General features: G+C 49.6%; 3 protein-coding genes across 3 annotated transcripts in view; 1 reads left to right on the top strand and 2 right to left on the bottom strand.

Annotated features, from left to right (window-relative positions):
- Positions 1-602: 602 nt before the first annotated feature.
- Positions 603-5,851, bottom strand: LOC128731372 (fatty-acid amide hydrolase 2-B-like). The gene is made up of 3 exons (XM_053824487.1): positions 5,678-5,851; positions 1,403-2,515; positions 603-1,315 (listed from the first exon to the last, which is right to left on the bottom strand). Exons 1-3 carry the CDS (start codon positions 5,849-5,851, stop codon positions 1,043-1,045), a joined length of 1,560 nt encoding a protein of 519 aa, XP_053680462.1. The 3' UTR covers positions 603-1,042.
- Positions 5,852-8,955: 3,104 nt separating this feature from the next.
- LOC128731227 (adenylosuccinate lyase) lies at positions 8,956-10,541 on the top strand. Its single transcript, XM_053824333.1, has 2 exons — positions 8,956-9,099; positions 9,184-10,541. The coding sequence occupies exons 1-2, from the start codon at positions 8,956-8,958 to the stop codon at positions 10,486-10,488; spliced, it is 1,449 nt and encodes a 482-aa protein (XP_053680308.1). The 3' UTR covers positions 10,489-10,541.
- Positions 10,542-10,691: 150 nt separating this feature from the next.
- LOC128721953 (uncharacterized) overlaps positions 10,692-12,197 on the bottom strand; it is a 40,504-nt gene continuing 38,998 nt past the window's right edge. The window contains exons 3-4 of the mRNA XM_053815763.1: positions 11,394-12,127; positions 10,692-11,314 (exon numbers count right to left, since the gene is read on the bottom strand). Coding sequence (XP_053671738.1) covers positions 11,095-11,314; positions 11,394-12,127 — 954 coding nt within the window. The 3' untranslated portion in view covers positions 10,692-11,094. The remainder of the gene's footprint in view (positions 11,315-11,393; positions 12,128-12,197) is intronic.

The following is a 12,197-nucleotide window of genomic DNA, read 5'->3' as shown; positions in this document are numbered from 1 at the left end:
TCAGTACGCGGGGACCGATAAACGAAGGAAGGAAAAACAGCAAGAACCTCTCGATGGTGTAGCATGGCTGGAGAATGACAACTTGTTTTTGACTTCCAATTCCGGGATTGACTTAGGCAGATTGGGAGGCGTTACGATCAGATAGGAGCTGGAGTTTGCTCTTGTACAGAGCTTGTTAATGAGCAAAATATATCGTCCATACGCAGCCCGAATGCGGAAACCCTCCGGGGATAGAAAATGTGTGCATTGAAAACTATTGCATATTGACACCGAAATGCGATGCAAGTTTCAAAATTAGATGTTATCATTGTAAAGCCCCAAGTGGTGCAGTTCGGTTCTAGTAGCTCAGAGGAAATATAGAAAAATAGGATCACTTGACGACATTTTGCTTCAGGTTTATTGCATACAGCAGGAGCAGCAAAATTCATTCCCATTTCTGTACCAAAACCAGGATCATGTTATTTTCTCACCATCCATCACAGTAGACTATGCTAAAGAAGATCCTAATTTGGTGAAAATTATCACACGCGAATGTAACATTCTGTACTGCATTCTCTGAGAATAATAAATCACAATGCCAACTCCATTATTTTGCATGCATCCATGTTGTATGTTGTTCAATTAATGCGTTTTTATTTAACACTAACATAACCTTCTAAATTTGTTCCATTTTTTCGTTGATCTTCTAATCTAATGTTGGCATACTGGCATGGCCAGTCGTCACTATGCAGTGATTTTGGAGAGAAGCTGTACTATCCTCGCGCCAGGACACGCTTGAGAGTGTCCTTCGCGTGGAAGCACACTCACTCTCTCCCTAATGATGCGATTCTTTCGTTGCTTTCAAAGTCTTTAAGTCTCGCCCAGCAGTCACTTTGTTGGCAGCATTGTCCATCGTCACAGCTTCCCATCTCGGACGTCACAATGTGCTTATTGCGGTGTTACTCCCCTTCAGGACATTTCACCCGCCATTCGTTCGTCTATGTACACCTTCACAGAAGCACCCACCACAGAGGGTGCTTGGAATCAATTCCGCCACGGTCTCTTATTTAGGTGCCTGCCAACCACCGAAAGCTGCCTCGAGTTCACGCGCGATACACAACCCCAGCCGGTCCTGGTAGGGTGCGGCCACCACCTGTATCCCGATCGGAAGCCCGTTCCGGTCGAGCCCAAGTGGCACGTGGGTTGCCGGCAACCCGAGAGCGTTGAACAGCATCGTATACCCTACGCCCATGATGTGTCCGAATGACTCGTAATGGCGCAGTGCGGATGTCGGGTAGGTCGGGAAGAACAACACCCCATCGGTACCGAGAGTGTCCTGTAGAGGAGTAGGCGAAAAAAAAAACAAACCCGTCAATAAAATCCAAACACCCGAAAGAGGCGAATTAACTCGATGACGACTTACGATCAGCTGAGTCCGTAGAGCGACCGCCTTTTCCTGGTACGTCAGCAACCGGTCGGCAGTAAAGAAATGCCTCAAACCGAATATCACGTAGAACATGATACCAGCGAGGCTGTACCGCGATTGTCCGACAGCACAGCGAACCAGCTCGAGCAGCAGATTGTGTTGGGCCTTCGGATCCTCAGGATGATGGAAGATACTCGGGACGTCCCTCAGCGATTGCAACACGCTGAACGCGAGCTCCATGCCCTCAGGCAACCGCTCGAATTCGGCCCGCTCAGTGGAGAGTCCGTGTCGCTTGAAGTACTGCACTGCCCGGTACAGCGCCATCTGGATGTCGTCATCAACCGGCACGTGGCCCGGATTCCAGCCCATATCTTCGGCGTACAGCACGCGGATGTCACGCGTCTGCACGGGTTCGTCTAGCCGGAGTCGAGCCGCACCAGGTCCGGCCATAATGTGCAGCAACGTGGGCAGATCCTTGGCATATCGTGCCATCGGACCAACCGTCAACATCCGCGCGAACCGCTCGTCCGTTGACATCGGGAAATGGCCGTGAATGGAGACGGCTCCAGCTGTTGGTTTGTGTCCGAAAACGCCGTTAAAATGTGCCGGTACCCGGATCGATCCGGCCACGTCACTTCCAACCCCGAACAAGGATGCACCCGCACCCAGCAGTGCTCCCTCACCCCCAGATGAGCCTCCTGCGGTGCGGCGTGGATCGTAAGGATTGCGCGTTCGTCCCGTCACGTGGTTGTACGACTCCCAATTCAGGCAGTACTCGGGTGTGTTGGAGACGAGCAGTGGGATGCAACCGGCAGCTCGCAGATGTGCCACGGCCTCCCCATCAGCAGCTGCTCGCACGTCCTGCCGAGCAAGGGATCCACCAGTGAGTGGGGCACCTCGAAGAGCGCAGGATTCTTTCACCGTAAAGGGTACACCCAGCAGTGGGTAGTGTTTGATCAGCCACAGGGGTTGTGTTTCGCCGATCAGGACATCCGCTCGGCGTGCTTCTTCGATGGCGGCCTCGAATCGCTCCTCAACAACGGCGTTGATCAGCGGGTTTACCTCACGAATCCGCTCGATATACGCCCTCACGACGTCCTCCGATCGAAGCTGAAAGGAACAAGGGCACACAAACGTAGGAACGGTTAGGAAGTCGGTCGTTAGCACCTGATTGAAATTGCAAAAATCGCCTCGCCGGCGGGTTCCGCGGACAGCTTTTTTTTCGAACCTTCACTAACCCCTGTAATGGGGGCTGTTATTTTTTTTTCCTTAAATTATTCGCGAGTACCTGCTCGGACGCGTTAATGGGCGACGATTAGAAAACGTGCGCATGACCGTGTTGTTGCGTTCGACTGCATTAGTACGGGTTTCGGGTAGATTTATGTCCCTGTTCGGCGTGGAGAAGGTAGTGAGGAAATATAATCGAAACAACGCTGAAGGGTGACAACACGAGCCACGATTGCGTCGGTTTAGTTTGAGCCATCAAATGCGTTCCAGATTCAACAGGATAGCGTTTTAAATCAACAGTCTCATGAGTATCAGAAAGGTAAAATAGAGCAAGTATTTGTCCAATTAATCCAGTTGCTTGGCTATTCAATATCATAGACCGTACTCCGAAAGCTTGTTTCTCGTGGAAAGTGTGAAAAAGAAAGGCAGGTTGCCGAGCACTAACATAACTTAAAGCAGTTTCCAAACGGATCAAAACAAAATTAAAAGCACCTATTTGACTAGCAAAACCCATCGCCACTACACTGCACTGCAGATTTTTTACATCCTAACGGTGATCAGGTTTATCGAACGAACTTTTCGTACAACCCAAAGGCCACCCTGCACCATAAACGAAATCAATACACGATCGCCGGCATGATCGAATGCGCTGCGCGATCAACGCGATGTTCGCAGGCACATGTCACGCACGGGAGCGCACATGCGCGTGTTTTGGCCATTTTTGTAAATGCCACCCCCTCACGTACACGCACTGCCGGTGGCCTGGTGCACCTGTGGGAAAACTAACGCGCCCACTCGGAGGTGGGGAAAACTTGAAAAGCTTGTTCCCATGCCAGGGGTGCGGGCAAACCCGTGGAGGCTCCTTGTTTGCGGTGAGCACGCACGTGGGTCGTTTAGCGCATCGCAGATAAGTGATTCGGTTCATTCGCGATTCAAGTAGATAATTTCGCACGACCCAAACACCGCCGGCGAAACCAGAAACTTCCGCAAAGTGACCGTTTCCGCTTGGGCGCTGGCTTCCCGGGTTTTTCGGCTGGCAAGGTCGGCAAGATTTAGCTTCATTTGCGCTCTTGAGCCATTCCAATTGACCGTTACAAATACTGGTTCCAGTGGCGAGTATGTGCAAATCCGCCTCGCTCTCGTGCCGTTTTCATTTGGAGGTATATATTTGTTTTCTCGAGTACAACAGCTCCCTCCCACTGCAGAACGTTTAGGTTTTTTTTTGTTTCAAATCGGATTTTTTTCACAGCTCATTTTTATGCTCACCGAACAACGTTGCTTGATTGTAGAGCTTAAAATTGTGCAAAAACGTGACTAATGCACCCGGGAAAGTACGGTAACTTCGACTTTTTTTGTACGTTCCAAATGAAACAGGTGGTCCGTGTTTGTTGAGCTGAAATTTAAATATGTCCACCGCTCGACCATCGACAGGCGATTGAAGACATCGAGAGGAATGCTGTTTGCTTATTTGCCTGCTTCGGTTCAAGTATTCTTCTCTCAGCTCAAAACGATCCTGCAGCAGGAACGATCGTCCAACAGATGCCCTACCAAATGCGATCACAGAACAGGTTCTTGCGTGTGGATAGCAAAGAAACAGGTCCCTCTTTTATCTCGCTTTTTTTGCTCATCATTTTATATCCAAGCTCTCCTGAGGCGCGAACGCTTTACGCCCTTTCATGGACCGTTTATAGGGAGGGCCAGTTTGTTGTGCTTGCCAGTTCGATCATCTACAAACACTTCCCACTTTGCAAACTCGCTCACACCTTCTTCCTACTACTCTACGATACTCCTTCCGAGCATCTCAACAACTTAACGCCTCCTCAGCACGACAGGGCAGGAGCGTTCGATCACTTTCTCGAGGGATGAATGCTAATTGCGCATTATTACAACCACGCGCCATGTGGTCAACGCCTTCGACCATTCCCAACGCTCGGTGAAACAATGTAATTGTAATTGCTTTCTGTGCGCTAGGGTGGGTTTTTGGCTATTGTATGTATTTTTTTGTACTTCTACTCCAACGGGGCAACGTTCGGTGGGTTTTTATCGCGTTCCCGTAAAAGGAAGTACGTGCGAAAAAGTGTGTCACGTGGGCCCTTTGTTTGGTAGCTTCCGGCAACCGTTGAGGATTAGATTTTAAGCGACGACAGTAAAAGCAATAAACAAAAAAAAAGTAATATAATAATGGCTGTCATAGCTTTCTTGATCTTCACTACACTGACGATCGCGATCACGCTATCGATGCGAGCGTAACGATGAAATATGAAACAACAGTTCCCTTTAGACTAAATAAAGACTAAATATCGTATCCAAAAAAAAAATAAACACATTAACCTTGAAGTGTAGTATTCAAGGGTAACTGGATTTTTAGTACTCACAGTAAAACGATCTCTCATTAAAACCGAACAAACCAAATGACCCATAACGCACTAAATGCTTTACCAAACGTGCCGGTTGTTTTGCTTCAAGGATCCTTTTTTTTTGGCGCCCGCATTTGATGTGAACATTTTTACGGAAGATACAACGGTTCTAATAATTACATCACTTGCGATCAGTTTACGATCGTCAGGTACGACCTAACCCCTCCCTCCCACCCTTCTTCGCGTCCCACTTGTGAGCTCATAAAAGCCATTCATCCGCCGCGAGCAATTAGACGAGCAGGGGAGCCATTCACACGCGAAAGGAACCGCGTGAAGTAGCCGGATTGAGGTAAACAGAACGCCCCACTCGACGAACTGTTTGTTCGTGTTCCACTCGCGAAGCAATCCTTTTTTCTACACCCGTCCCCTTTCCACCCAAGCTGAGCTGAAGTGAGCAAAATATCGAAGAAAAAAAAACAGGCTCCGTGTGCCCATCACACTTCCTCGTTCACAAAGGTGGTGAAGGTGGAAGCTCAGAACCCGCACGCAAGATGACTGCCAGCTGAGGTCATCCACTAGAATCCACGGCACCCCGAGACCGGTCAGTGTTCACCAAGGCAAGCGGACGTAACGCACGTAACGCACCAGATCGGTTGATTGTACTGCTAGCTGGTCAAGGATGTCTTACCTCCTTGTTGCGGATCCGTTCCGCCAGATCGACCGCCGGTATGTTGAGCATCTCGTTGCGGATCTCGGGAAATGGTGTGGTCCGTTTAGGTCCTCCGATGAACGCGACAAAAGGTTTCAGCAACACGTTCAGCAACCGGAGCAGCAACCCCAAACACATCAACCACAGCTCCATGTTGTTGCAGGTTTAAGCAGCCACGGGGATATGCGACCGAACACCGTGAACTTTTCAACTTCAATGCACACACCGGGAATTGTCGCACACACGCACGAACGCACTCGCCGATGGCGGCGGTGACGGTGGAAAGTTTTATGCAAACGAATTCAATTAAACCAATTACACGAACGTCGAATGCCCGTGGGCAAGCTGGAGCTATCGGTTTTCTAGCCTCCTTCAGATTGGGCCACTGGCGAGAACTGACCGTTTGCAATAGGTCGTTGCGTAACCACTGCTCTGAGACCGGTGGTCGTATGTAGCAACCGCTAATCTGTCTGGCTTCCTGGCCACGATTGCGTCACTCGTGTGTGTTCAACTCGGATTGGACGGGTTCTGATAACCGCGAGTTAAACACACGTCCTGCGCAAAACACCAGGGACGGATCCTGACGCGGTGTCCTACTTGTACTTCGCTTGAACTTTGTGCTCACAATGTCCTGCTGCGTAAGGGTGGTACCAACAACTAACAAGCCGAGGCTCAAAACGGACCAAAGTGCGAAGGTTTGCGCGCATTCGATTGAGGCGCACCACCGAGCACGAGAAGCTTCCGAATCGTACGCAAGCCACCGGGCGACTGCGTACCGTTTTGCGCGAACGATCGCGCGCGCGAATCATTCATTCGCGCCAGCATTGCTCACCCCCACCCAGCCTCCTTTTCAACCCATCGCACGCGGGAGGGTGTGGGAAAGGAGCACCGGAGGGATTTCCACGCAAGTGGCACTATCAGTAGGACTCCGGATTGGGGATTGGAGGGGTGATCGTATTAAAAAAAAAAAACACATCATGAAACGTCCAGAAGGAGCAATTGGGCCCTCGCGTCGCCTACTTAGAACCACCGCGTGACCTTGGTGACATTCAACCCGCGTGACCTTACACGCCAGGCCCGAGCGATAAATTGAGAGAAATGACTCCGGCCCTTGCTGCAAAATAATGCAAGGCCACCGGCGCCGAGAGACAGAGGTCCAGGGCCCTCTTCTCCGGTTATGCTCACGCGACAATGCGTTCGAAGAGGATGAAGAACATAAAACAAAACAGGCGAGAAATCAAAACGACCGGCAGCATCCAAGACGGCGATGTACTTTGTGCGATGTAATGTGTGCATGCACCTATTATTTGTCCTCTCTCTCTCATACACACTCTCTATCTATCTCTTGTTAACCTACCTCGTCCGTATCCGCACGTCTACTACACGCTTCGAGTGGCCGTGGCCGCTTAATTGTGGACGCGTCGAAGCGGTGAGGATGCGCAGCGGACAGAGGGCCCGCGAAAGAAAGCGAAAGCATTCCATAAAAACGCATTCGTCCATCGCACGGGTCGCGGGCAAGGACAAGTTCACGAGACACACTTTTCCACCCCCACTACCTGTTGGCATCGTGCATGCGAGGGGGTGGTTAACGATCGATCGAGCAAGGGTGGCTTTCGAACGACATAATTGACGGGGTTGTTTGCTTGTTTAGTTAGGAAGCAGTGCTCACCCCCTATAATCTGCTCGATCGATTGCTTTGTTGGCAAATTTGTTATGAGCGTGCTTTTGTTGCTTATATTTTGTAACCGCGGAATAACGTGCCACCGTGTCAGTGTGTTGTTGTCAGATCAACTCATCAACCGCCGGTCTACCGGCTCCGTAGAGCGTTGACCGTTGACCGCCGCTGGCAAGGAAGTGAAGGTTTGCATAAAAAAATGCGATCATTTTGGCGTGAACAATATCGTCTCAAGAACGGTTTATCCCTCAAGCTCGATCAGTGTCCTTGACACATGTTGACCACGGTCAGGTATGGCTGGCAGAGTGATTGATTGAACGATTCGTGCCTCCCTTCGACTTGCAGGATCGATGGAAAAGCTTCGGAGAAATGTCTCTTACACTCGCCGCCAAATAAGGCGGTATTGGTTGTATGTTGCGTGGATTATCGATTTCCGCTGTTTGTGGTTAATAAAGAAGACAAAAAGATGAACCAAAGACAATACAAAGTGGAAATGATTTCAACGGGCGTGACCGTTCATTGAAAAATCACTTCCAGGCCCCGTCTTGGTTCAAGGACAACCGCATTTTCGAGACGGCCTCGAGCAATCATCGCACTGTACGCGTACAATTCCTGCGATCACGGAAATAGTGCTGGAAATGTTGTAAGCGTTGTTGCAGTGGAAAAAAACCATAAATATTATAGGGTGCATGCTCATCGGCTTTTAATAGCGCTTGACTCTCTTGTGCTAAGAAAGTAACAATACTACAATGCCTAGCTATGTCCTTGTAGGTTTTGGGCAATTGTTTAGTAAGGATATTATGGTTTTCTCACATCATTGTTTGGCAATCCCATTGCTTGTTTTAATGGACAGTAAGGCCTGTCTCATTGTGTCTAATTTTAATAATTTGCGTAATATATGTCTCTGGCTGATGTTGGATTTATTTGATAATAATTCATTATTCTTCCTAAAGGAATAAGTAATATATTGTAACAGATATGAATCCGATTTTCAACCGATACAACCGACCTAACAACCAATCAACATTTTGCACGCAATTGTATAGCGCAATAAGTAGCACCATGCAAGCTTGTACACCAAGTTGTTGCTGGCTGTCATAAGCCAACACGTGAAGTTTACAGTACACAAGGTTAGACCGATACTTGTTTTATTCCGTTTTTAAAGCATTTTAAAAGTCTTACTGTCCTTAGTGCACTTCCCAGTATCTGGAGACAATTAAGTTTACGACTAGTTTTCTAAAATAGTTAAACGTGCATGCATTTTATAGCATGAAATGATCTTTAACTGTGCCCATCGTATGCTTGCTGTCGTCGATTGGCATCTTGCTTATCAGCAGGCAGAGCCACAAACAACAAACAAATTGCGTTACAAAAGGCCTTGGCCGACGTAAAAACTCGTGAAGTTATCTGATCGAGATTCGAAGCATCACCGTCGTCTAGTGGATCCAGATCGCGACCAAAGCGGCCAGTTACCAACAGTAACAGTAGCGATCGCGAATCGTACGCAGCAGGAGGTGCCCCGCATCAAAACACGTGTTGTACAAGTTAGCTTTTTCAAACAGCACCACAACCAGAAAGGATAATGGAAGTTAATGCCGAATTTCGTGGGTACCGTTCGCCCTTGAGTACCCGCTATGCTAGCAAGGAAATGCAGTATCTGTTCAGCGATCAGCACAAGTTCTCCACTTGGCGCAAGTTATGGATCCTGCTGGCCAAGGCCGAAAAGGTATGAAGCACGCTATATCTCAACGCCCACCGTTATCCTTTCGTTCATCATTCACATTCGTTTTCGTTATGTGCCGTTCTTTAGTCGCTGGGTTTGGACATTACCGAAGAGCAGATCCGGGAGATGGAACGACACGTCGAGGACATCGATTTCAAGGCGGCCGCTGCCGAAGAAGCCCTCACCCGGCACGACGTCATGGCACACGTGCACGTGTTTGCCAAACAGTGCCCTCTGGCGGCTCCAATTATCCATCTCGGTGCGACCTCGTGCTACGTCGGTGACAACACGGACCTTCTCATCCTGAAGGAAGCGCTCGAGCAACTGCTTCCGAAACTGGTCGGCGTTGTAAAGCAGTTGGCCGCGTTTGCCATGCAACACCGTGATTTACCAGCGCTGGGCTTCACGCACCTTCAGCCGGCCCAGCTGACCACGGTCGGTAAACGATGCACACTCTGGATCCAGGATCTGCTGATGGACGAGCGCGCACTGCGCGTGTGCCGGGACAATTTGCGCTTCCGGGGCGTGAAGGGCACGACTGGCACTCAGGCGTCGTTCCTGCAGCTGTTTGCGGGTGATGGTGCCAAGGTACGACAGCTGGACCAAACCGTCACGAAACTGGCCGGCTTCGAGCGCTGCTACGCCGTCACGGGCCAAACGTACTCACGCAAGGTCGACCTGGAAATAGTGTCGGCATTGGCGAGTCTCGGAGCGACCGTTCACAAAATGTGCTCTGATCTGCGCCTGTTGGCCTCGCGCAAGGAGCTGGAGGAGCCATTCGAACAGACACAAATTGGCAGTTCCGCGATGCCATACAAACGCAATCCAATGCGGTCGGAGCGTTGCTGTGCACTGGCTCGGCACCTTATCACGCTGCAGGCGAACGCGGCCAACACGCTGGCCGTGCAGTGGCTCGAACGGACGCTTGACGATTCCGCCAACCGGCGATTGACTCTTTCCGAAGCGTTCCTGTCTGCGGATGCGTGCCTGCTGACGCTACTCAACATCTCGCAGGGGCTCGTCGTCTATCCGAAGGTGATCGAGCGCAACATCGCCCAGGAGCTGCCATTTATGTCAACGGAAAACGTCATCATGGCGATGGTGAAGGCAGGTGGCGACCGACAAGTGTGTCATGAAAAGATTCGTGTCCTGTCGCACGAGGCTGGCGCGCAGGTGAAGCAGCATGGCAAGGACAACGATCTGGTCGATCGAATCCGGGCGGATCCGTACTTTGCGCCCATCCTCGGTCAGCTCGCTAGCATTCTCGATCCGAAGACGTTCACCGGCCGGGCGGCGGATCAAGTGGTTGAGTTTGTGAATGACGAGGTTAACCCCGTTGTAGCGCTTTATGGGGACAAGGTCGTTACCAAGTCGGCACAGTTGAATATTTGATTGAAGAGCGAGAAAGATTGGCTTGATGATGCAATAAATGCCTTACAGCTGAAGCTAGTGAATTTCATTTGAGTAACGTATATAGAGTTTGGTCTGTGATGGAATGAAAGAACTCAGGCGGCTAGTGCTAATTCAATTAACTATCTGACGCTTCTCTTCGTGGGTTCGCCTGTAAGGGGTTGAATATGCGACATATGTTTCGTAAGTGATACATTTTCGTTTATTTCCAGTTTTGAATGGCCAGGTGCTATACGTTGCCATTCGTTGCTCGGCGTCCGTGCGTGTGCTTGATCTTATATTTATTTTCTAAACATCTGACAAACTGACTACAAAACCTACGTTTACAACAAACGAACGGACATTCTGTTCAATTTTATAAAAAAAGCTTAAAGCATAACAAAACAAAAATACATGCATGCGATCCTGAACAATATAGTACGCCGTGTCTTTAGTTAAAAAATAAGTTTCAGTGTTCAACAAATTAAAACGATATAAGCAACTATCTAAGGATACAACGATAGGGATGGCCTAGGGCCATCTACCGTTCTTTTAGAAGCGAATTCATAATGCTGTCTTCGCGATCCCGTATCTGAATTATGCTGCCTACTATAGCCTACTATTCGGCGACACTCTCGCTGACTGTTCGTCATGAGGGAAGAGGTTGTAATTACTATTTAAGGAACAGCTGGAAGCAGCCACTGTAGGACTAGTGGCCGCCAGCGGTCGTTCGATCGTCATCGTTTGCTGCGGCACCTGGTGGTCCGTCTGTACGCCGAGACTGTTGTAGATTTCTTTCATGAGGAACAGCATCGTGTCCTCGGAATCCCTGAAAAATGAAAAAAGGGCAGTTAATCTCAATGGTGGCTCGACTAAAACACGTGCATGATGAATCAAATCGTCCTTACCAGTAACAGACGTGGCTGGTCAAGGCAAACAGGTACTCGTTAATAAATTCGAACGGTGCCTCCTGCAACACGTAATCGACACGCCGGGACTGATTCAGCTGACCCAGCGGTAGGTTCGTCTCGCCACTGTCCACATCGCTAGCCCCAGACAAGTTGGACGTCGAGTCGTTCGTTTCGAACTTCAGCTGGTCCTGCAACACCTTGTCCACTTCCTTCTGGATGGCTTTCGGGTCCGGCTTCGATCCCATCGCCCGCAAGGAGTACACAGTGTCCAGCGTGTTCCGGAACACGTCAGTAACTCGCTGGCGCAAATCATTGCTCACCCGCAGCACGGTTTCCTTCAGCTCTAGGTGCATTCGCTTTCGGCCTTTATGATGCGGTATCAACACGGGTGCCAGTGAGCTCAGTTCGGGGTTGATCAGAGCTTCAATGCGGTATGCGACCGGGTCGTAAGGATGGAAGATGTTGAAGAACCCTTCACATGTGGGTAGCTTAAAATCAAGTCCCAGCGCGTCGATTCCTCGTATCGTAACGAACATCCCAATTGGTGAACCAAGGGCGAAGAACATTTTCGGTTGGAACATTAGCTGCGGATATGTGATGTACGGTTGGCCGGTTCCGGCTGGTCCAACCTCGTAGTTGATCTGCTGGGAACATTTGCGCACCAGCGGCCGATGATTTACGATGGCATGATGCGACGTTAGTGGTGATACGGAATCGTCATCTGGATTCTCCTAAAACAGTAAACACCACAATTAACAACATTTCTTTCCAACAGTATTCCTCCCAAAAATGGCATCTGGT

This window comes from Anopheles nili, chromosome 2 (genome assembly GCF_943737925.1).
Source record: "Anopheles nili chromosome 2, idAnoNiliSN_F5_01, whole genome shotgun sequence".
Lineage (NCBI taxonomy): Eukaryota > Metazoa > Arthropoda > Insecta > Diptera > Culicidae > Anopheles > Anopheles nili.
This window is presented reverse-complemented; position numbering and strand designations above follow the sequence as displayed.